We start from the raw sequence: 25,491 nt of genomic DNA on the forward strand, positions 1-25,491 counted from the left end.
TTTTATGACACGCATTACATTCTATGTTCGAACTTGACAACAGAACATGGAGTTACCAGGTGCTTCACTTTCACACAATTACTGAAATTCAAGTCATTTTCCTTCATTTTTTATACTTCTTGCAGTGGCTCAAGTCCTTCAGCAAAGCATATAGAATTCTTTTTACACGAAAAAAAAGACAAGTTTTAAATGTGTTCAACTAATTTTCTTTTAATTGCATGGCCATGACTCATATGCATATGGTCTAAAATTGTCCATCAGTATTCAGCTGAATCTTAACCTGACAGAGCAGATGGAATTTTCAGCGTGCAGAAAAGTGACTACAGCAGACGGCTAGTTGACATGTGAAGTGTGTGGTCATGTTTTAGGATCGCACAGTAACAGGTAGCAGAAGTGAGACGTGTGATAAGCCCGAGGTGGGGCAGAGGGTCTAAGCTGGCATTATTGGCCAGGTGGAGAGAGCACGAGAGTGTGAATGGGTGCGCCACTCCTGACCCTAAACACAATCCTGCATTCCATTCTCCCCAGTCACTTTGGCTTGTACACACAATCAAGTATGTAGTCAGAGATGTGCAGTCATGCCTGAGGCTGAGCAGAGAATAGAGGGTTGCCTGGAAATACACTTCTAAACAATTTTTTTACAATTATGGCATGGCACAAAGCATTTTCCCCATCTGTTTATTTTCAGTTGACGCAACTTTCAATAGTGCAGGGACAGCAGGGCCAGTGGGGTGTGTGTGTGTGTGTGTGTGTGTGTGTACACCTATAAAGGGAAAAGACACACAGCTTCTTTTATTAGGCAGTCTGCAAACTGGAGAGTGTTCACAGGCATGTGCATCAACAGACAACCACAGGAGCTCAGCGGTATAGAGCAGTCAGGGGGAGGCGAGGACTGGCCAGCCGCTAGGTCAGGATATTCCTGGTGAGCTACATTCGTAAACAACATGACAGCAGAGGCACGGACGAGTGGGGTTACAAGAAATAAATGGGAGGATCTAAAATAAACATCTTAGCTAGCTGCAAAGGTATTTTCTTCTCCATAAAGCCTGCATGGTATACATCATGGTATACATAGTCACTTGTGTGATGTGACCTACACATATTCATCCCTTTTATGTTACCTGCATAAGAGGGTGCGCAAATATTGCCCTTGTCTCTGTGTCCATGCATGTGGTGCTGCAGTTGATCCAGCAGCAAACAAATCCTTAAGAAATAATCAAACATAAATCCTAATTCACCATTCAACCAATCTTGTATTGTCATAAATATCATTTGAAGCATCATCTATTAGCATATAACAAACAAAAAGAAACACCATTGTTCTGTGTCCTGTGTGTAGGTTTACACGTTTGAATGCTGGTGCTGCCCCCAAGTGACAAAGAGAGCACATTACAGTTTGGTGACATGTTTTCAGTTGACTAGTGTCTTTATGGTAGACTGTGTATTTAAATGTAGGCTTTTATAGATGATTAAGTTACTGAAATATTTTCAGCAGTCCGTTAACAGATTGTAACTTGAAAAAAGTACAGCTATATAAAATATTGGTTTTGGTTTGAGAGGTAGGTGATGGATGATTAATGGTAGCTCAGCTGAGAGTACATCCTAAAAATTAACTTTCCAATACTCTTTACAGGCTTAAAAAAAGCTTGTCAATTCCTGATGCCTAACACCCCCCAAAAAAGATTATTGAGGTCTTCAATAAACATGGTTCTGCTATAACAGACAGATGAAGAATGGCCACTGGATCACATGACCATTCTATTAAGGACACACAACCAGTGGGGTATGTGTTAACAATTTATTGTGATAAACAAACATAACCCATTCAGTACAGAGTCAAACCAAAAAAAAAAAACCAAAGCACAGACTCCCTCTGCCTGTAGTACATGTATGACTTAGGAGTGAGTCACAATGTCACTCCAAGCTTCACCACTATAGTTTACAATAGTTGTTCACTGTTACATTTTCTCCAATAGCAGGAGGTCGTCTGTTGGCTATTCTTTCTCCGACAGTGAAATGATCGCACACTCACATTCAGATCTACACGTTTCACTTAGCATTTCACTTAATACTCTAAATATGTAACAACCTCAAATTCAAGTTTTCCCTATCCCACACATCACTCTATGTGGGCTATAAGGCAGAACACCAGTCAGAAAGCCTTGTCCTTATTAGTTGTTCAGTCCAGTCTCATCTGCTGTGGGCTACAGTGAAGTCAAACAGGTATGATAGAAAACCAAGAAGGCATAAGTGATGACTGTGATTGTCTGAATAAACAGAAACTTCAGCCACTGCCAGAGCTCTGAATCTCGTGATTTCAGTTTTCATACCTCTTCTTGGACTTAAGCCTTAAAGAGATTATCAAAAATTATATTTTATTTCAGGAATTGGTCTCTGAAGAGTAGTCTGTGTTAGTTGTGTCATAATCAGCATTTCTTGCTGTAAATGTCACTGTTAATGCTGCATACCATACCAATCATTATCGTCTAATAAATACCAGACCATTAAAGCACAATTTAGTTTCAAGATAAAATAAATTGCAATGGTTATAAAAACATGATAAAACAACCTTCTGTACACAGTGAAATCGATAGACCATTTTTATAAACATGTGCAATTAGAAACTATGAAATGAACCAAATGAGACTAAAGACTGCTTACTGTTAATGCAAAAAAGACAAATAATAATAAAATATTGTTTAACTTCACAAAGTGTCTTCATACACAGCATTCACATCTCACCTGACCAAACATCTAAATTTGTTCAGAAAGCAAGAAACTCATATTATTTTCCATTATATATGTATCACTGTAGAAAATCTGCAGTATGTAAAATCCATTTGTGCATATTTTCAATATTGCCTAAATTCTCATTGGGCCTAAAAATCAAATGCCATGAAGCTCTTAGCTGCTGAATCCACATCACAACCATAAAACGATCTCAAAGTGTTGAGTGGAATTAAAGTACATGTTCCTGGGTATCCATACGTTTACCAAAGCCCATATATTCCATACAAGCTGCCAGAAGACAGTAAAAAAAAAAAAAAAAAAGGTCCCAATCTTCATGCACAATTAAGTTATTTAAATATTTTCAGCAGTCTGTTAATAGACTGTAACCTGAAAAATTATGACTATATAAAATGTTTGTCCTACGCTGTAGATTAGGACTGACCAAAGCTGTAGAATAATATTGTTCACTGTTATTACAATATTGCCCTTTGCAATTTATTATGGCAGGAGGCTATATTACATTTAATAGATCAAAATTGCTGGTTAAAATGATAATGGTTAATCTTTAACTATATGTAACCACATCAACAGTTGCAAAATGTGTTTTTACACATACACTGTGAGGCATATGCCAATTGCAATATACAGCGCTGGTGCAGTCCTAACACTCATCTAACAGCTCCCTCATCAGAACAAGTACACAGTTATAACCTTAGCTGGGCAATTTGACCATCATACGCAAATACAGATTCGGATATTCGGTTACATCTATGTCATTCCTACTACTCTATGTAGAGTTCAAAGATATACTGAGGCGAGTTCCTTTAGCCCATTTTAGTCCAATCTTAGAAAATCATTTCTTAGAAAATCTTAATCCTTAAGATTTTCCTGAAAACAACCTGAAGGTGGTAAAAGAAAGAAAAAAACAATCATAAAGTCTCAACACAGAGAAGTGAACACAGAAGGCATGTGGGGTGAGCGGAGACCAGACGCCAAGCGCAGGTGAGCAGGCGGCTACGCTAACTGAGTTTTCTAGAAAAGTCTAGCAGAAAAGGGCATTCTAGTGCCATGGCTGGGTGTAAGACTGCTTTGTCCCTCGAGAGGCTGCCTTCACTGCTGAATCTAAAGTGAACACCATTACAAACCAGTAAGGCTGTGTGTTCCTCCCTCAGTCACCCAGTTTTAACAGTGATGCTACCGAGCCGCATCGTCATGAAAGATTTCTCGGTCTCAGAGGAAATGGGACCCTAGTGACAAGACAAAGAAATCCATGATGCAATCTTCACACCAGAGTTCTTTGCTATTCGACTCTGAACAATCAGTCCAGCTATGATTTTTTGGCATGTTTCAGCTGAATCTTTTACACATTGTGGTGCAGTTAGCGCCAAGGTTTTCTGTTGTGCTTTTAAGAACACAATCTTGCATAAGTACAGATAAAACTGAGAAAAAAAGAAACAATCTTTGCAAGGGGACTTTTTTCAGTGCTCCCTTGGGCCAATTTATTTTTGCAATCTGTTCTGCATACTTTGTGCATCACCCTAGGCTGTGTTGTCAAACTTCTGAAGCGGTGTTCAATAGCAGATCATAAATGGCAAAAAGTAGAGCCCACCTCCCATGCTCACACTACTCTGCTGATGAGCTAAAATAAAAACATATGTACTGGCTAGCTTTCTATCACAGACTTTAAATAATCTAATGCATGAAGAATGAAGGGGGTTTAGCTAGGTGAGTGTCCAAAATGGTTTACTATGAAGTCATGTATTCCAGCCATCTCCCAATACCAGTCCTAATTTAGGAAAATGCACAGCCATTGTAAATAAAGCAGAGATGAGTTCAATTGCAGAAACTGCAGGCACAGAGGTGAGGCTCAGCGGGAGGACATCTATGCAAGAAGACATGCCAATACTGGCTTCTCTGATAGGCAGCAATGTTTACACATATTTATTTATTTATAAAGACCACTTGTAATCAGTCGAGCAGACTTAATCTAATGTACAAAACAGTGTTCACTGGAATAAAGGCACACCTTCTTCACTATGTCCTGGAGCACAAGGAACCCAGTCTGGCCACATTTATGTCAACATGCTTTCGCATCACCCACTCTGGATTGCAAAAATAGCCCAAATTTCACAGCATGTATTCACAGACACTACACAGTCCGATCTTTACAAGTCTCTGGTTTTACATGACCTCACTCTGGAAAAGGTGTTCTCTCATCATCGGCTTGCTGCGTCTTGAGGCATCATTGTCTAAGCAAACATGTTGTATTTTTAACTTTTGATTCATCGTATTGTAAATTGTAACATTCCTGGAAATCTTTCAGGAGGAATTAGGAATCCGAGAATGTTGCTCTCTTTGTATATCACAGCATTCAGGATCACTTTACATTCCAAAGGTACATGCCACAGAGAGTCTCGTTTGGTATGTTCTGATATTTGGTCTGATGTATGTTTTCTTTGCTCATAATGTTCATATTTGTATGAATGAATCTGGTGTGGGCACTCTTCAGTTACTGCAATTCTACCTATTATTGTAACCACAAAACCCTAATTGGCTTGTTAGCCTCACAGTGTAGAGATAATGCCATACCACAAGATCTCTCTCTGAGAAGCATCTCATTTGTCTTCTTAAAAATCAGGACACTAAAACAGCACACAAAAGAAACCAGCAAATCAAATGATGTTCTATCAAAAGAACCAGACATCTGGCACTCAATAAGTATACAGCTGAAACCTAATACATGATTTCCACAAAGTCTTAAAATCAAACACCCTATCAAATGTCTCTTTGAAAGATAACCTACTTTTTTTGCAGAACCCTGTCCAATTCCTCCACAGATGGCAAATAAGCAAACTAAATATGCAACAATCATAAGTTTTTAGATCAGTAGTAATGTGGAAAATCTAAACCTCAACAATTAGACCTTCATGCCAAACACCACTTAGTTCACCATGTTCCTCACACATTCGTATTCATTTATAAACATTTCTACACGGCAACACCAAAGACAGGCAGGGGGGGGGGGCCTTGCCCTCACGATGGGGCTCAAGATGGAGGAAGACCTGGAAGACTAGATGATGCGGGTTCCTCTGAAGCAGAGAGGAGGAGTAAACCAGCACCCCCGACTGCACCTCCCCCATGAGGATGGAGCGCTACAGTCACTCGTATGGCACTTCTACAATTACACACGGAAGGCATGCAGAGGATTCAGTTACACACGCACAGACCCCACCAGAAAACCCTAAAGCTTTTCTTGTCAACATGTTATATTCCTATTGATTCTCCAAACACAAATTCCCAACACCTCGACATGAACCAAGATGAACTACGTCTTTATGTTAATGTTTACAAATGAGGTAACATGATGTACAGCATTGAAAACATAAAAAGCAAGTGCTTCCACAATCCCCTCTTAGTCGTATTTGTTTGTTTGTTATTCAGTGCTGGAGATTTTTATTATTATTATTCTGAAAATCCCTGATTGTGGCTTTAAAACGTTTTTAAAAAAAGTTAGAAAATGCTAAGCTACAGTTGTACTGTTAAGTACCTTTACAATTCTAAATAAAAAAAATCCCCAACAGAATAAGGAAGGCAAAAGCCTTAGAGTGTAACAGCCAATAGTCAAACTGAGCAAAACTACAGACTTGTAGAGTATTTCCGGTTTCAGTAAGATAGATTGTAACAACTTAAAAAAATTTTGTGCTACTGAAGTGAAACAGCTGTTAATACAGCAGAATGCATGTGTCTCAGAACTGGAGTTTGCATAAAAACCACATAATGAATCCATGAGTCACGGTCTTTTTCACAGTTGTGGTGTACTAAACCTTACACGCAAGCTTAGCTATGTTGTCTAACTTTCCCAATCCCAGCTATGAGTAGAACATATAAGAGATCTCCATTAAGACAACAAAAATCAAATTCTGTATCAGGGGAGAGTTTCCCGAAACGTTCTTAGCGCTAAGTACTTCTTAACCTCATAAGTTTCATACGAGGTTACGAAGTACTTGGCGCTACGAACGTTTCGGGAAACCCACCCCAGTTCTGTAACTATCAAGTGGGTTCAAACGTGTTTCAGAATTTAAATTAGCAGAATTTAAATTAGCATTTAAAAACTGACATGACATTAAAAATTCAAGTTCCGAGAAAAAAAAAAAAAAACACAAACAAACAGACAGAAACCCAAGGAAAAGGTTGGAGGCTAAAGCAACACTACAGCGTTTGCCTTTTACAAAAACTTAAGACCCCATGTAAACCTGGAAAAAAATAATGAACATTAATAAAACTACCTTGTACTTTTTAAAACTGCTAATTGTGCTCTCTCTCTCTCGCTGTCACTCTCTGGTAGATCTGGCTGTTTTCAAATGAATGGACACAGAACTATGCCACAATGCAAGCAAGACAGTGTGTTTTGCCCACTCATTCAGAAATATGGGCATAATGGAAAGACTTGTACTTTCTAGGCAGTCGAGAGATCGGAGTAAACCAGGAATAATGCGATCAAATGGTTTTGACAGCACAAACCCAAGAAGCAACCCAACCCTGAGGACAATAAAACTATTGTCTTCATTATGATTCACGCACCTTCAAAGCTAGTATGTATGCTGGGCTGGACCCCTGCTAACAGTCCACCGCGTTACCATTTTTCTTAAAAGCTTTTCTTTCTTTTTTGTAAATGCTGTTACAAAGAACACAGGTGTGTCCTTATTGCATAATGGCAGCATGCAACCAACTAAGCTTTAAAACACAGGACACCAGTACCAGTATTCACGATGCATGTTTGAGTACCTTTCATGATGCTATATATTTAAAGGCAAACATTTAATGTGGTACAGTTATCTGGCCAGACGCAGTGTGGGCATCGTAGCTGCTGATCGAGCATCATTCTGCAATAGCCTGAACACATTCGTGTGTGGAGCCCATCACTGTACTGTCTGATAAAGATACCCTCTCTTATAGGCACTCAGTGGGTAAAAGGTGGCCACCACAAACTTGCCATCAAACGTACGGCCCGTCAGCAGCCTCTGGGCTTCTTTGGAGTCTCCAGCATTTGCATACTCTACAAAGACCTGCAGGCAGAAGGAGCAGCCATTAGAAGACCAGGTAACACGTCAGACTAAGAACTAAACACCAGCTCTGAGACGCTGGAGACAGCTCGCGCCTCACCTGGCCCTTGCCAGGATTTTCTTTTGGAATCAACAGGGATATGACTGAGCCGTACTTCTGGCATTCTTCCCTCATGTCTTCAACAATGTCTGAAATAAAATAATTTAAAAGTGTGTGTAATATGCACGTGCGCGCGCGCACGCACACACACACACACACACCACATTAGATACACACAAAAAATAATTAGGGAGGCCGCAGTTTATGGATTAGAAAAAAAACTTACCTTCGTATTCATCATCATTATATAAATGACTATCATCAATCACATTCAGCAGTCTAAGGACGGGAGTGGGCAGCAAAACCAGGTCTTCAATGTGAGGTGCTGAGAAAAAAAGCAGTTTTCTCATTCACATAACCAAAGGTCTGTGTGCCTGGGCATGACAACTGTGTTAAAAGCCTTATATGGAAGTGTCCTACCAAAAGGAATACTGAAGAATGGGCTGGTCAGTGCGGCTTCGGCTGTGCTTCTGCGACTGGGGCTGCTGTGAAGCATGCTGGGTAAGAAAAGAACAGGTGTCACTTACACAAACCAAATCCTGCCTAAGAAAATAGCCATTCGGTGACTTTGGACCCACATCATACCTTTTTATAAGATCCCTTAGATGATAGACAGGGATTGCAGGGTAAACCACAGAATTGCTTGAAAAAATGTGATCTACTATTGCAGCAGGGTTATCCTACAAAGGAAGAGCATACAGTGATGTGCACACAGCACATCCAATCTATACTCACTCCACACATGTGGGCTTCGGGTCTGCTAAATCACAGGAGAATTTGCTATAGCACAGACATTTGCTATACCTTTGTATGACCACTGTCGCAAAATTCATCGTCTTTACTGACCTTCCATTCCTGAGACTTAACGGTTTCTTTCAGTTTGATTCCTGAGAACATTTCCAGCAGAATGATGCCCAAGCTCCACAGGTCCACTGCAGATGTGCAGCCCGAGTCTCCCTCCAGCCCTGCCTGGGCCAAAGAGTTCTGCAGCTCTGCCTCAGGAGCACGGTACCCATCTGTCTGAATGTACTTCACATCCTGCAAACAACAAACATGAATCACCACACACACCAAGTCAACACCAACATTAGGCAAGCGTTACCTAAGAACAACCGTGTTCAATCCCAGACGTGACCTGGCATTTAATCCTTTTGTTCGATCAGCTGTGAACTTTCCAAGCTGGTGAGAAGCTCATCTCGTCCCTCAACCAGCCCCTCACCTGGTGACCCTCTTTGAAGCTGAGGCCAAAGTCGATGAGCTTGAAACACTCATCGTCAGGGCTCCAGAGGATGTTGCGAGGCTTGAGGTCAGCGTGCACGTAGCCGTCATGGTGCAGGAAGCAGAGGGCCTCCAGCACGTCACGAGCGCAGTGCTGGATCAGCCACATGGAGTGGCCCTGGTTACTCGCTCTCACCAGCAACTCTGACACACTCACATCCAAAAGCTCCAGCAGCAAGCAGTGTGTGGCTACACCAAGGGGGTTGTGATTGGTGAACACCCCATACAGCGTCACTACAAGTCAAGAGCAGAACACTGAGTATTAATGATTCAGTGTGCGCACCTTCGGTTGTGCAGATCACAGTTGCATTAGCAATGCACGCATACCATCTATGTTCCAGATATGCTGATTTACAGCAACATTACATAAACCGTTTACTCACTGAATTATGGTATACAAGCCTGGTCGTATGACTGCCTTATGCTTTGACGAATGCATCTTAAATTACATAAACATAATGAAGTCACCTCACTTCAGAACCAAAGCACGCTAATGCATTTCCTTACCAATATTCTTGTGCCCCTGAATGTTCTCCAGCACAGATCTCTCTTTAAGATACCCGTAATCTCCACCTTGTGCATCCACTTGAAATTCCTTCACAGCAGCCACACTTGCCCGACCAGAGCTGACACGGTAAACAGAGGCGGAGACACCCTGTCCTAAACGGACCTGAACGTCCCACAGTTCACCAAAGATCTCAAACAAAACTGGCTTCATGGTCTGATCAACGTTTCCCTGTGGCGGTGGTAGTGCCGTTGTATTGGTATTGGAAGTTGATATTTTCGCATTTCCTGAACTGCAGGCCATGTCGGAGACAGCAGGTTATTGACCAGTTAGGTGATTAACATGTTAGTGTTGCTGAGAAAATGTCAACTAGGAATTTCCTAGTACAGTTAACTACCACTAGTTAGGTTAGTTCACTAGGCCTTGTGCATTTGGTGATTAACACAGGCATCGAATTAACACAGGGTACAACTGAAATGTCCTCTTCCTAACTTGGTCTCCAAATCTAATGATCTAAAATCATATCTTACTCGACATGTTAAATAAACCTTCTGCTCTGGCCAGCTCAATGTTTCTGCAGTTAGTTGAACAATGAAACTAGTGACTAGTTCAGCTTAGCTTGCCCGCTAGGTAACTAAATCATTAAAGTAGTTGAAATGCATATCAACACGCATATGCTCGATGTTCACGGCATACCTCACGAAACACAATTTACTTTGAAAGCGAGCACTTATATTCTAGCAGCATAATTTTAAAAGTACGGCAGTTTAGCAAATTGGTTTTCGGAGATCATAAAATTAAACACGTTTGCCATTGTTTTGGCGGCCATCTTGCGGAAATGACGTCGTTTAGATGAAACCGACTTCCTTTGCGTTCGTGTTATTACCCGCCAAATGATTCATAAACATCTCCTTTTTTAAAAAGGTAATGTTATTTATTTATAACAATCCAAGTATTAAATTATGTTTTTCTATTAGATTAACAATTTTTTAATTCTTATATGTTTTCTTACAATATTCCAACCTACAACTCGACTTACAGATGTAAATTTGCTTTTTCGTTTTTTCCTAATCAAAATCAGTTAGGCTACTGTTAGCTGCTGAGATATTCCAAAATGTGTAATTTGGCATACCCCCTAGCTAGATAATTTATACAAATCAGACCATTTAGGATTTTACACCCAGCTCCACTCCATCATTAGTGTTGGGACTGAGTGTGATGTGAGGGGAAACCAAATGGGACTGTGTAAACTACAGCATGGCAGTAGTATTGTACTATAGACTAGTTTAAAGACCAGCTGTAGTGAAGCGTGTGTTAGGTGTGTGTAAACTACAGCATGGTAGTAGTATTGTACTATAGACTAGTTTAAAGACCGGCTGTAGTGAAGTGTGTGTAAACTACAGCATGGCCGTAGTATTGTACTACAGAAAAGTTTAAATACCGGCTGTAGTGAAGCGCATGTTAGGCGTGTGTAAACTACAGCATGGCCGTAGTATTGTACTACAGACTAGTTTAAAGACCAGCTGTAGTGAAGCGTGTGTAAACTACAGCATGGCAGTAGTATTGTACTACAGACTAGTTTAAAGACCAGCTGTAGTGAAGCGTGTGTAAACTACAGCATGGCAGTAGTATTGTACTACAGACTAGTTTAAAGACCGGCTGTAGTGAAGCATGTGTAAACTACAGCATGGCAGTAGTATTGTACTACAGACTAGTTTAAAGACCAGCTGTAGTGAAGCGTGTGTTAGGTGTGTGTAAACTACAGCATGGTAGTAGTATTGTACTATAGACTAGTTTAAAGACCGGCTGTAGTGAAGCGTGTGTTAGGTGTGTGTAAACTACAGCATGGTAGTAGTATTGTACTATAGACTAGTTTAAAGACCGGCTGTAGTGAAGTGTGTGTAAACTACAGCATGGCCGTAGTATTGTACTACAGACAAGTTTAAATACCGGCTGTAGTGAAGCGCATGTTAGGCGTGTGTAAACTACAGCATGGCCGTAGTATTGTACTACAGACTAGTTTAAAGACCGGCTGTAGTGAAGCGTGTGTAAACTACAGCATGGCAGTAGTATTGTACTACAGACTAGTTTAAAGACCGGCTGTAGTGAAGCATGTGTAAACTACAGCATGGCAGTAGTATTGTACTACAGACTAGTTTAAAGACCGGCTGTAGTGAAGCGTGTGTTTGGCATGTGTAAACTACAGCATGGCAGTAGTATTGTACTACAGACTAGTTTAAAGACAGGCTGTAGTGAAGCGTGTGTTAGGCGTGTGTAAACTACAGCATGTCAGTAGTATTGTACTACAGACTAGTTTAAGACCGCCTGTAGTGAAGCGTGTATAATCCAGCCTTTAGGCGTGTCCTCATACTTTCGATGCCACGTCAAATGACGGAAGCGGGAGGCGCATTGTGTCCGGGGGCGGAGATGCAGTCGGTAGTAATGTATCCGTGTATTTCATGAAAGAGGGAGAACGAGAGAGAGAGCAGTTCACGGCGTGGTCGTCGGCATCTGTGTTGAAGGTAAGAACATTAATAGGCATCTAGCGAGGGTTTGTGGAAGTGGCTGGCGGACGGGGGACGGCTGCGGTCTTCCTGCCCGTCTCAGCGTTGCTCTAACCGGCTGCACGCCGCGCACTCGAGCAGTACGGGTACGGACCAGCCGGACCAGCCCGCCCAGCGCGGTTTACCAGGAAACATCACTGCTGTGGTTGGGAGGAATGGTCAGGTTGCGGCTAGTTTTGAGAAATCCGTGGTCCGACGTAGCTTCCTTATGATGTGTGGGCCATCCTCACGTTTAGTCTCAGTGGGGCGTGTGTGGCGCGGGTCTAACCGGATCTGACCTCCATATGTGCCGATCTAACCTGGATCTGACCCATCTCGTATTCGATCTCTGCGATCTCTGTTGAGCAGGAACCATGACCAGTTTTATAAAGGTTTTCGTGTCATGGATCTGGACTTAGCTGATTATACTTTGTTAGAATCTTGCTGAATGAAATATGCCAGAACACAAGGATAGTAGTTAGGTAGCTACTATCCCTGATCCACAAGAATTTTAGGACTGAATATGAATTACATAGAGAACTCATGTATATAAATACACACAAAGATGAGATTTATTTATCCTTCCCATCTTTTCTTTGTTTTTTATCTCTTTAATTGTTGTTGTGGTGACCGGCATCGGCCAGAGTAGGATGGGTTCACCTCCTGAGTCTTGGTTCCTCTCAGGGTTTCTTCCTCATGCTCTTAGGGAGTATTTTCCTTGCCACTGTCGCCCTTGGCTTGCTCACTGGGGGCTTGGACTTGGGCACTTGTAAAGCTGCTTTGTGACAACAACTGTTGTAAAAAAGTGCTATATAAATAAATATGATTGATTGATTGATTGTCCAGCCAATTCAATGCTACATATTTCTGGTATGTGAATAAAATGACACAAAGAATGTCTACGGTTTTTATGTACTTTGACCATTCATGTTTCTAATTCTCGAAGACATAAACAATAAAAACTATTGTATTTTATGAAAATAATATTATATAGGAATAATATAACAATGATTAGCCTATATAAGAAATGGTTCTTTGTTGACTAGAATGCAACTCAGCAAATAACCCTTTATTACAACTGTGTAAAGACTGTTGTACACTCTGATTATTTTTTTCACATCATGTTAGTTTTCCTCAAAACAGTATTTGTACAATTTTTAATTGATATATCACTGATTCTCCCAGATTTGGCCCAGTGAACATGGACCATGGTAGACTGAAAGACAGGCTGGCCAAGGCGGGCCAGTCTCACCTTCTCAGGTTCTGGGACCAGCTCAGCCCAGAAGAGCAAGCAGAGTTTGCCCTCGAGCTGGAGGGCATGAACTTCACAGAGATCAATGCGTTCTTTAAAAACGCCATGGAGACCTCTGGCCAGACCAAGCAGGAGAAGGTGGACAGCAGGATGGAGCCACTGCCACGGGAGGTGCTGGGTAGTGTGACACGTGACCGAGACTCCATCAAAGAATGGGAGGAAGAAGGTGAGAAGAAATTGATCATTTATGGGTTTCTGACATGGCATTTAGACTGATAATAATCTATGTATTTCATGCCAAGTCTTAAGCAAGACATTCTTTTGTCATGAGGAACAGGTCATCATTCAGGTTCTTCTGTGGACAAATACCAAATGGCTGCTTGTAGTAATGCTTTATATTTTTTGTGTCACAAACTTCTCCAGAAAAGTGAAAAAAAGAAACAACTTTTAAATATTTTTATTAATACCAGCCTTGAATCAGTGCATGAAAGATGAAACTAAAGTGACTGGAGGAGTATCTTTCTCTGGGGTTTGTCTCAGAAGTCCACCCTTAGACTTGGGCTCGCACTGAGGGCTGGAGACATCTGTGTCTGGTTATGACTGACGCAACCAGGTTCCTCCACCCGGCTTCATGGGGTTCTTCAGCATTGTGTCAACCCTTAATCACTGCACAGTTCACGAGAACATACAAACTGTAGTTTATGCCACATTGACTCTATTCCCCATGCACATAAAATGCATATAATATCTGTGTGTGTGTGGGTGTGTGTGCGTGGGTGTGTGTGTGCGTGCAGGAATGTGTGTGTGGGTGTTACTGAAAGAAATGATAGACTAGAATTAGTGCTAGAGGTTGAGTGTGGCTGGATGATGGTAAAACTTACTGCAGTTTATGTAAGATAAGTGTGTACCATGGTATCAAGGACCGTCTTCTTATGATCATGCAATTCATATAAACACGGTTTATGATTGTAATTTCAAGGTAGTTTATGCATCTCAGTTCTTATCATGTGCACGCACAGTATGGTTCCTCCTGGCTTAATGAGTAGTCCGATTATTGTTATTAATGTGTCATTATTTTTAAGAACTAAGGAAGGCTGTACATGATGCACTATAAAGTCTGTTTATCTTTATCCTCAGGCCTCTAGCTGATAAATTACATATATGTCTGCCAGGGTTACATAAACAAATGGCAAAATTTGTCAGATTCTCTGCTGTCCTTGCAATTTTTAAGAAATACTTCTGATGTGCTGGATCCACAAAATAAATCAATAAGTAGAGGTGGCGGTAAAGCACTCCTAATATACTGTAGTTTATTTGATTCGGGACACAATTACCAATACACCACTTCTTCTACCATTAGGCAGAAATGTGTGCGTTTTGGCAATTGTGTAGTAATAATACTGTAATAACACATTGAGCATAAATGATGTGTGTCATATCCCCCCCCCCCCCCCTTGAGCATGTCTGCTAGCTGACCTCTCACCTTTCCACACAGGCCTGCGCTGCATATCTGAGAACAGGGTGGCCGTTCTGCTCCTGGCTGGAGGCCAGGGCACACGTCTGGGGGTCTCGTACCCCAAAGGCATGTACGACGTGGGCTTGCCTTCCCACAAAACCCTCTTTCAGCTCCAAGCTGAACGCATCCTGAGGCTGGAGCAGCTCGCCAGGAGGCAGCATGCGAACCCCTGCTGCATTCCATGGTGAGTTGGCCGTTCAGAGGGCACGTACTCCCGCTGCTGTCCTGATGGACCTGTTAAAATGATTGTGATTGGGGGGAGGGGGGCGCAGTGTGTAGCCTTGAAGGAAGTAGGTCATGCCTGCTGCTGCGTGAGTTTCTCTGGGCCCAGTTAGAACTTTATCAGATCTGACCTTTGGCCTTTATCATATTATGGGTGACACTACGTGTTGAATAAGGAAGTAGAAGGAATCAGGTTTCCCTTAAGTTTCCCATGCTACTAGTAATTCTTGGAACAAGGAAGAAAAATGTTTTATGTTGCTGTTGCGGGCTGCAGAGGATATGAATATTTTTTATTATATATGTATTTTGATTCACTTTTGGTTACCTGAATTTATTTATGTCTTCTTATACATTATTCAAGTTTATATTTAAGGTTACATTTTAAATATACTACATTATGCTATATTCTGTATATCCTGCTATAGTGTATGATGTATGTAGACGTACATACAAAAATATGTAAGTCAGTAGTTAATGTATTATAACTAGGAGATGGCATCACCATATGGTTTCGTATTAGGTACATTATGACGAGTGGCAGAACAATGGAATCCACCCAAGAGTTCTTCTTAAAACACAAGTACTTTGGCCTTAAACAAGAGAACGTCATATTCTTCCAGCAAGGTATGCTTCCGGCGATGGACTTCAGTGGCAAGATCATCCTGGAGAACAAAAGCACTTTGGCCATGGCACCAGGTGAGGAGTTGGTGTAGATAGGAGGCCTTCTCAGCAGGGTTTAGGGCAGGTGGTTCCATTTCCTGAACACGCATTAACAAATCTCCTCAGGTGATCACCAGTGTCATTTTCCGTGGAAATGGGCATGTCTGAACGTTAATGTCTGCAGTGTCTAGGCCCTCCCTGCACACAGCTTTGACACTCCTGGCTGATTGCCTGAAAACACAAAGGAACCAGGCAGCTCGACCGGCGGGTTTAGGAAGAAGAATTTTCAGTTTCTGAATGCTAATATTTATTCAGACAAGCATTTTAGCTCGGGGTGGGTCGTTGCCAGTGGTAACATTGTCTTCCTGCCTTTTCTTTTGTTGTTCTTGTTGAGTTAGATGGCAACGGAGGCTTGTACCGAGCCCTGGGGAAACATAAGATCGTGGAGGACATGGAAAGGAGAGGAATTGCCTATGTCCATGTCTACTGCGTGGACAATATCCTGGTGAAAGTGGCAGACCCCGCCTTCATTGGCTTTTGTTTGCGTAAAGGGGCGGACTGCGGGGCAAAGGTCAGTGCTGCCAGCATCCACATCTCACACCAAACGGAGCAGATCACTATAGAGCAGACGCTCCAAGAAGCCCTACATCTCACACCAAACGGAGCAGATCACTATAGAGCAGACGCTCCAGGAGGCCCTACATCTCACACCAAACCGAGCAGATCACTAGAGCAGACGCTCCAGGAGGCCCTATATCTCACACCAAACAGAGCAGATCACTATAGAGCAGACGCTCCAGGAGGCCCTATATCTCACACCAAACAGAGCAGATCACTATAGAGCAGACGCTCCAGGAGGCCCTACATCTCACACCAAACAGAGCAGATCACTATAGAGCAGATGCTCCAGGAGGCCCACAACAGGTGTTGCCTTATACAGGAGTCTGAGGAAGCTCTGCCCACAGTGAGCCTGATCCATCTCAGTCCTGAAAAAGCTGCTTCAGTCCGCATGTACTTCAGGATCCAGAGTACTTTTATTTTGGCAAATGGGTTTTTTACTCATGTGTCTTAGTTGTGGAAGGTTGATATTATTAAATCCATATTATATAGAGAAATCAATATTCTAGAAAGATTATGTATAATTGTAACGTTGGGTGCAGGAGGCAGACACCACGACGATTACGGTGCACAATCAACATTTATTGGACACAACACGAAATAGCTTGGTGCGGAGCGCAAGTAGCACACAAACACTCACGCTGACACGTAGCTTTAGACAAAGACGAGCACAAGACACTGCGCGAACGCACATTAAATAGGTGAATAACACAAACCCTCGTGATCTCGAGACAAGGCACAGGTGCGACTACGAACACGCTCACGAACAACCCACACCCACGGAAGTGCATACATGGGCATAACGACACGCAGACGACATAGTGGCACGCCCACAGGGAAGGGTCCGGAGCTGTGACCGTGACAGAACCCTCCACCAGGGGCTCGCTACTCCCGGAGCTTCCCGCGTAGCTGGAAAAGCCCCGAACCAATACCAACGGGCAGGTCCGGAGCCGCCGGGTTCACGAGCCTCCGAGAGCCGTCTCCCCCGATGGTGGGAACCGCCGCGAACAGCTCTAGAACACCCTCCCTGGGAAGACAGGGGAGAATACGTTAGACAATGGCACAGTCACAAACATGCACACAGGGACGCTGAACACAAAGGGCACAAACGGGAACAGTGGATTAGGGAGAAACACTGGGACTGACAAAAACACCGGTACACAAACATTCATCATCGGAGCCAAGCTCCCCGCCTTAGGCAAAGCCTGCAGCGAAGAGAAAGCTCCGGGGACTGGGGGTGCTGCAGAAGGCGGTACACCTCTCGCCTGTTCCGCCCGTTCACCGCCAGGTGCCGCACGGCTAGCGGATGCGCTGGGTGCAGCGCGACTGGCCGACCGCTTGGGGGACGCACTTCTGGTGGACGCGCGAGGTGCAGCGAGACTACTCGCCCGCTTAGGGGCAGCACGTCTGGCGGACGCGCGAGGTGCAGCGCGACTGGTCGCCCGCTTGGTGGCAGCACTATCGGTGGGCGCGCGAGGTGCAGCTCGACCTGTTTCCCGCTTGGAGGCGGTGCGACCAGCGTGTCTCGCGGCAACTGTCCTCCCTGGTCCGCGGCTACCTCCTCCGGGAGTGCCGTAGGGGCTTGCCGCCCTATAAGCCTGCTGGCGCTCCTCCACCCTCTCTGGGAACCTCCCGTAGGAAGCCCCTCCTCTGCCAGGCCAGCCTCCCCTGGTTCCGGTATCGGGGGTGGTGTCCATCGCCGGCATCACCTCCTCGGCCACGCTCCAGTCCATGGACCGTGCGGGGGTCTCACATCGGGAGTGGTCCATGGGCTCCTCCCCACAGGACTCCCCACTCTCCAACCTGGGCGGACTGTCCGGTCCGCTCCCTCCCCCTTTGTAGACTGTCGGGAGCGAACACACTGACGGAAGGCTCTCTCCCTCACTCTCCTCGCTCTCGTCCTCGCTCACAAAGGACGATGAACCAACGGACGGAGGTGGGCTGGCGCTCCCTCTCTCCCCGTAGCACACCGTTGTCTCGGAGTGCAGAGACGGAGGGGGACTAACGTTCTCCCCCTCTCCGTAGTACACCGTCGAGTCGGAGCACACAGATGGGGGAGGACTGACGTTACCCTCCGCCTTCTCGGGGTGCTCGTAGGCATCGGAGCAGACCGATGGCGTGGGGCTGGTTTCCCTCTCCTCGTCCGACGTCAGGGGAGCCGCTGACGTGGGGGAAGGGCAGCTGGCCTCACCCTCACTCTCCTCCTCTCCGGAGTCCTCACTCCCGAACTCATCCTCGGGGGGAGTGAGGGCAAAGGCACCTACCCCCACCATGAACGGTTCACTGGACTCCTCCTCTGGGAAGTCCAGGGGCGGTGCTCTCCTGTCCTCCGATCCGCTGCTGCCCACCGCTCTGGGTGGCCGCCCTAGGGACGCGGGAGGGTGCAACTCTCTCCATATGCGGACCGCGGATTGGCGGATACCGTCTGCCATCTCTTCGTCCTCCGTCTCTCGAGCCGCGCACAGCAAGTACGCACACATGGGGTGCTGCTGCATGGTCTGCTCGGTGACAGGGGATTCGCGGCGCCGAACCGGGGAAGAGCCGTGGTGACGTCGGCTTCTCCTCTTCCCCTTTGGGGCACGGGTGGCGTATCCTGGCATACTTCTTATTCGGCTCGTCTTTCTATAACGTTGGGTGCAGGAGGCAGACACCACGACGATTACGGTGCACAATCAACATTTATTGGACACAACACGAAATAGCTTGGTGCGGAGCGCAAGTAGCACACAAACACTCACGCTGACACGTAGCTTTAGACAAAGACGAGCACAAGACACTGCGCGAACGCACATTAAATAGGTGAATAACACAAACCCTCGTGATCTCGAGACAAGGCACAGGTGCGACTACGAACACGCTCACGAACAACCCACACCCACGGAAGTGCATACATGGGCATAACGACACGCAGACGACATAGTGGCACGCCCACAGGGAAGGGTCCGGAGCTGTGACCGTGACAATAATGTATATCAGTTGAATAGTGGAATACAGTGGAATGACTTAATTGATGAAAAGGTATCATATTAAAACAACCTTTAAAAGTAATTAATTATTATCTATCATTAACCACAATATGGAACTTTTCAACAGCTTTGTAACCAATATACTTGTAGACTGAAAATGACAAAACGTACCTAAAGCTATGAGATATAATATGTACTTATCAACATGTAATAATGCCTGATGTGTATACATGGTGAACCAGACTTTTAGACTTTCCTAGTCAGTGAATAAGGTGGAATAAAGTTGTTTTTTACTTTAATACTGGGCCAAGATGGCTTGGCTAGGTCAGTTACTCTATTTTAAAAGCAGACGCCTGCAGTTTTCTCAAGGTACCACTAGATGGGGACGTTTCTCTCTTTTCAAGAACTAGATGCTTCCTTTGTTCTGTCTCGCTAGCTCCGTGGTGACGCTGGGGGCACAGTTAAAATAATTAAATTAAAAATTGTTTCTTGAAAGATGTTAACTACGTGTCTTTCAACATTTTTTAACCAGTGAGAAATAAGTATTAAGCAGCGTACGTAAGCAGCACTCCCTAAAAAATGTATTTCATTTCCAAGGCCATAAAAGAAGAGTGACATGGGGTAGTGTAAGGAACTGATTTTTTTCCAGGATTTCCTGTGTAGTAAAAGCATGTGCAGTGCATCTGTAACCAACACAGATTTGCCACAGTCACATGAATTTAATCATTCGTTCTTTTTTACAGTGTATTGTTGAATAGTCCTCAGTGGCTGCGCTGCATAACTGAGGAAAACATGAAAGCATTTCTCTGAAACTCTTCAGTGTAAAACTGAACATTTAGTCCGTGCTAACAAACACGGCCCTGTCTGAATGGGCTTCACCATTACATTAGTGCTGGTGAAACTAGACGTGTTAAGAATGACCCAAGAACCAGACATCCTAGCTCTATGTGGTAAATATTTGCTGGCAAAATTGAATGTCAGCCTCAAGCCATTTATAAATTGTTGTCCCCATGTTTACATAGTAAAAGTCAAGACATGGGGGGGAAACGCTACACCATTCCACTAGTTTTGAATGTTGCGTTTAATTCACTTCTCTTAGTTCTTCTGAAAGGTCCAGAATGTTTCTGCATGTCTGACCTGACCTGATGGGATTAGCCTAACACATTCCCGTCCATCTCATCTCCCCACATCTGCCCTCAGTCCTTGTGACTCAAAGTGGAGTTTCCATGTGATTTTTAAAGAGCTTGTAGATACACGGCAAAGCTCTGGTCTGGTTAGAGACGCGTCTCTTCAGATTAGTTCTTGACGTGTTTCACTGTGGTTGACGCAGATGTTCCTGGGTCATTCTTGTCTATCGTATATTTCTCATCGACCAGGGGACAATGAGCCAAGGAGACAAGGAGAATGGCTTCACTGGTTTATTATGCATTTCGTCTTGCGAGGTGCTCAGAAAAACTCCTTCAGCAGCCGTCTGCCCAGTATGGTGGAGGAGTAAAAAACGAGGAGAAATCTGCCACTTTCTGATCACATTTGAAGAGAATGAAATCCTCTTATGTGCTGTAGTGAAAAAGTCCCTGAATGATGGGGCAGTATTATAAATAACCTGACCCCCCCCCCCCCCCCCCCCATATGGATAGTAACGCGTTCACTTAATGTGGCCCCCTAAACCAATAAGCTGAGAGCTTTATCATTGGTTATTCACAGAATTAAGTCATCTTTCTGCACTTCAGCTAATTTAATGCAGACTCCAGGCATGGCGTGTGTGGTCTTCTCTGTTCAAAAACACCCTGGGGATAGTCCCAAACTGGTCGGAATGTGTCTCAGTTGTAATAAGTTTCACTGGCAATGTTGTTTTTGATTTTATAAGAGAATGAACAAAAGATACAACGGATAGTCAAAAGCCAACAAAGAAAAAAAATATGCTTTTAATGTATTTATGAATTCAGTGAAATGCACATTAATAGCTAATAAAGTAGATGGTTTTTCTTTGTTAGGATCTTGTTAAGAATATCATTTGAATTTACTTATTGTGTAATGAGAATGCAAACTGCATATCTAAGGCTTGGAACCAGAGGGTGTAGGTTACATTTTGGGTGAAAACAGCTATATATATATATATATATATATATATATATATATATATATATATATATATATATATATATATATATATATATATATATATATATATATATATATATATATTTAAAAAATATACAATTCCAGGTGCCGCGATTAAAAGTCCTCACCAGGATTATATATATGTGTGTATATATATATATATATATCAAATGAAGACTCTTGATGAGATCTATCTAAAAGCAAAACACCAGATATTCTTATATCAAATGTAATTTGGTAAAACATTGTGTTTCATTGTCAGGTAGTGGAGAAGACCAACCCCACAGAGACAGTGGGTGTGGTCTGTAAGGTGGGCGGATGTTACCAAGTCGTTGAGTACAGTGAGATCACCCTGGCAACGGCTGAGATGCGGAGCGCTGATGGTCGCCTCATGTTCAACGCTGCCAATCTGGCCAATCATTTCTTCTCTCTTCCATTCCTCAAAGATGTCATCAAGTGAGTCATTTTGTCAGTTGCCACATTACATAATACTGTGTGTTTTAGTGACGTGCTTATAAAGCTGTGTGTGGTGGAGTAAATCAGTACATTTAAAGTACATTGGATTGGAATTAACTTGAAGTTGTGGGTGTAACATGTTGTTTGCCAGTTGTCTCATTAACATTTGGTCAGCATTTCCTGTGAGCTGTTTCCAGTCAGTTTTGCCATCATGTAAATACAGGACAGGGCTGAGCAGACTTTACTGTGCTCTGAGAATGTGAGGTAAAAGTCAAAAGACGACCATCTGCAGTTGTCATGTGTCTGGTATTTTAAATACATGATGGCTTTGCCAGATCTATCGTTTTATTGTATTTTTATGATATTTTAATAGAAAGAGCATGTTTCATTTGCGTGTGTGCCTCACTCTACTCGTCTGTCTGTCTGTCAGTACATATGAGCCGCAGTTGCTGCATCATGTGGCCCAGAAGAAAATCCCCTATGTGGACACTCGAGGACAGCTCATCAAGCCTGACAAACCCAACGGAATCAAGATGGAAAAATTTGTCTTTGACATATTCCAGTTTGCAAAGTTTGTGGTTTATTTATTTAATTTTTTCCTCACTTTTTTTTCCTTGCAGCTGTAATTGGTCTCTGGGAAACAAACTTCTGGAATACATGTTGAACAGGAAAATATAACATACTAAAATACACTGTACAAATACGTCGCATATTAAAGTGAACAAATAGGATATCTGCTTTTACGTGTCTCTATCTTTCCACATTGCGTTGAACGTCTTTGCAGGGTCTTGCAGGGTAGGTTAAAGGCGTGTTTGCGAGGAAGCCCTGGCCATGGACATGTGTTGCTGTTGGTTTCAGGACGTTTGTGGTGTACGAGGTGCTGCGTGAGGATGAGTTTGCGCCGCTGAAGAACGCAGACAGTCAGGATGGGAAGGACAACCCCACCACGGCACGCCACGCCCTCATGTCCCTACATCACCGCTGGGTCCTCAATGCAGGCGCTCACTTCATCGACGAGAACGGGACACGCCTCCCTGCTATACCCAGGTGAGTCTCACACTTCCACACTACAACTTACCATAAACATATCAATATTTATCTGTTCTTCGTTCTATAGCTTCGTCATTCTCACTCACTCTCACACACATACACACGCACACAAAAACACACACGCACGCTTTTATGTGGCACGGTGTTTGCTCAATCCATTCTTTCGCTAATGTTTTGTTTGTGCTCCTGTGCGTTAATACACCATAAAAGCAGCTTCACAGGTCACGGTCGTTCTCGGCACACAGTGCCGTAGAAGGAAATTGAAGATCACAATTCTCATTATCGCGCCTGCACCCGAACGTCCACGGCATTTACGTCCTCGTCCGTCCTGTTCACATTTTCTTTCCTGTTCAACGTTTGTAGACTTGGACCGGCAGGGGCACACGCACCCGATGGCAGCCAGAAGTAACTATACCCTCGGTTGTATGTAGTGCATGGTGATGGGGCTTTTGCTTGTCACTTTCTCAGTGTAGCAGCCAGTAATCCGTAGAGACGCCAGATCAGAGGGGGTGACCTGCAGCTCCCCTGATGCCTGGTGAAGGTTGACCTGGTTCTCTTCCAGGCATTAGGTACTAACAGTGTGGTGCATGCTGGGAAAGGCCGCTCAGCATGATTTGCAATCGGCATTGGTTCTTTCAGCCTAGTAACAGAAAGGCATTGATGGGGTTTTTTTTTTGCTCATAAATCAAGCTTTCCTTTGTCATCTCTGGCTTATTGACAGCAAATGGATGAACATTTCTTGGCGGTTGTGTGTTTTGGGCGGTGGGGGTGACTAAATGGCTGGATTGGGATGATCTGTAATCGATATTCTGCTCTTGCTCTCACTGAATACTGACACAGCCATTGATTCAGCTGTGATGGAATGATTGGAGTTTCTTATGGCTTTGGCGAATCCTTTTGTATTCAGTGTTCTCAAACTCACTTTTTTCCTGTTATGTCTTCCGTCTGTTTATCTCTTGTGAACTGGACTAATTAGACTCAGTGATGGTGATGACTAAAGACTGAATCTAAATAATTTTATCCCTCTGTGCCTTACAGTCTGAAGGATGGGACAGACCTGCCAATTAAATGTGAGATTTCTCCACTGGTGTCCTATGGAGGAGAGGTGAGACTCTTCACCAGGAAACACTTGCTTTTTGTTAGAACATTTCCTACATGAGAATTTTGCCTTATTTTCTCTTTGAATCTTTTTCACTGAAAGTGTAAAGTTGTGATCAGCTTCCCACCAACAATTCCAAGCCTGGCCAGGCGTCAGGAACCAATTCTTCCTTGTACTTGTTCCCCAGGGACTAGAGAAGCTAGTGCACGGCAGAGAATTCCAGCCTTCCCTGATCATTGACGAGAGAGGAATTCACGAGCATGTGAGAAATGGATTGTGATGGTGCAGGCAACCTGGGGAGCTCCGCCCCTGCATCTCTCTTGCCGCCAACCTGGAGAAGTTGTGCAATACCATGAAGGATAAGGGCCTCTCGAGGCTTGGGGTCATTTAAGATCAAGCTATTTATTTTGTTAAAACTTATTTTTATATAAAAGATGTTTTTTTTTTCCCCTAGAAGGCAAACATACGTGGTAGCTAGTGATTTAATATGTATACATACACAACAGAATGAATGTAAGATGACTATAAGAGCGGTACATGGGTTCATTTGTCTCTTCGTGCTGCCCCGCCCAGGGCATTCCTAGCCATTCCTAGCTGGTCTGACTACAGGCTTCCTCAATCTGTAGATTTGTTCCAGAACACTGATTGAAATTCAAGGACAGGGATTTGCTCCCTTTTTCAGCCCTTTCAAATCATGATTTCCTGCAAACTGTGCTCACACCACCGAGTTACAGGCTCCTTCTCAACATGGTGCTCCCACGGCTGATGGGAAGACCATGGGAGGAGTAAACGTGTTGATCAGTTTTGTGATCCTGAATGATTTTTTGGGTTCCGTCGTCCACTGGCAAGAATGTGCAGGACGCTTGTAATTTGGTAGCTACTGTAGAATCCAATTTAATCAATATTATCAAAATTAAATAATTTTATTGTTTACCAAAAACGAGCATTGAGAGTTTCTGTATGTGCATGTGAGTGCGTGCGTGTGTGTGTGTGAGCGCGTGCACGTGTTTGACAGGTATGTTTTTTGCATCTCATGCTTAAGCCGGCCCTCCGTTGAATCAGAGTTTCCAGCCTGTGCTTTATGAGGTAGGATAGTACTGGCCAGTGTCTGCACAAGCACCACATACTACAGCCATTTTGGAAATGTGCGATCTGAGTCTCTCTCTCATATTTACATAAGCCCCTCTCTTATATATCTATAGGTCTCATATAAGCCCCTCTCTCTTATATATCTATAGGTCTCTCATATTTATATAAGCCCCCCTTTCTTTTATGTACTCTAATATCCTCATACAGTTATATTTAATACGCA

At 43.5% G+C, this 25,491-nt stretch overlaps 2 protein-coding genes across 3 annotated transcripts; one reads left to right on the plus strand and one right to left on the minus strand.

Annotated features, from left to right (window-relative positions):
- Window positions 1-1,784: 1,784 nt before the first annotated feature.
- uhmk1 (U2AF homology motif (UHM) kinase 1) lies at window positions 1,785-10,522 on the minus strand. The gene is made up of 8 exons (XM_077014783.1): window positions 9,679-10,522; window positions 9,113-9,405; window positions 8,740-8,931; window positions 8,479-8,573; window positions 8,314-8,390; window positions 8,120-8,218; window positions 7,894-7,982; window positions 1,785-7,796 (listed from the first exon to the last, which is right to left on the minus strand). The coding sequence occupies exons 1-8, from the start codon at window positions 9,977-9,979 to the stop codon at window positions 7,650-7,652; spliced, it is 1,293 nt and encodes a 430-aa protein (XP_076870898.1). The 5' UTR covers window positions 9,980-10,522; the 3' UTR covers window positions 1,785-7,649.
- Window positions 10,523-12,050: 1,528 nt separating this feature from the next.
- On the plus strand, window positions 12,051-25,127 carry uap1 (UDP-N-acetylglucosamine pyrophosphorylase 1). 2 transcript variants are annotated; one of them, XM_077014784.1, is made up of 11 exons: window positions 12,051-12,198; window positions 13,405-13,697; window positions 14,967-15,171; window positions 15,730-15,905; window positions 16,268-16,440; window positions 21,837-22,030; window positions 22,461-22,601; window positions 22,889-23,077; window positions 23,444-23,485; window positions 24,119-24,185; window positions 24,367-25,126. In XM_077014784.1, exons 2-11 carry the CDS (start codon window positions 13,421-13,423, stop codon window positions 24,457-24,459), a joined length of 1,557 nt encoding a protein of 518 aa, XP_076870899.1. In that variant the 5' UTR covers window positions 12,051-12,198; window positions 13,405-13,420; the 3' UTR covers window positions 24,460-25,126. The 2 variants fall into 2 exon arrangements, with proteins under 2 accessions (XP_076870899.1, XP_076870900.1); XM_077014785.1 differs by lacking the exon at window positions 23,444-23,485 and having other exon boundaries at window positions 24,367-25,127.
- Window positions 25,128-25,491: the final 364 nt, after the last annotated feature.

Source organism: Brachyhypopomus gauderio, chromosome 8 (assembly GCF_052324685.1).
Source record: "Brachyhypopomus gauderio isolate BG-103 chromosome 8, BGAUD_0.2, whole genome shotgun sequence".
Lineage (NCBI taxonomy): Eukaryota > Metazoa > Chordata > Actinopteri > Gymnotiformes > Hypopomidae > Brachyhypopomus > Brachyhypopomus gauderio.

Coding starts and splice junctions, on each gene's coding strand:
- uap1 (XM_077014784.1), top strand. CDS start 13,421: ATGGACCATGGTAGACTGAAAGACAGGCTGGCCAAGGCGGGCCAGTCT. Junction 15,172..15,729: donor AACCCCTGCTGCATTCCATG/GTGAGTTGGCCG, acceptor GTTTCGTATTAG/GTACATTATGACGAGTGGCA. Junction 16,441..21,836: donor GGGCGGACTGCGGGGCAAAG/GTCAGTGCTGCC, acceptor TTTCATTGTCAG/GTAGTGGAGAAGACCAACCC.
- uhmk1 (XM_077014783.1), bottom strand. CDS start 9,979: ATGGCCTGCAGTTCAGGAAATGCGAAAATATCAACTTCCAATACCAAT. Junction 8,932..9,112: donor GCTTCAAAGAGGGTCACCAG/GTGAGGGGCTGG, acceptor TGTTGTTTGCAG/GATGTGAAGTACATTCAGAC. Junction 8,574..8,739: donor TTAAGTCTCAGGAATGGAAG/GTCAGTAAAGAC, acceptor CTTCCTTTGTAG/GATAACCCTGCTGCAATAGT.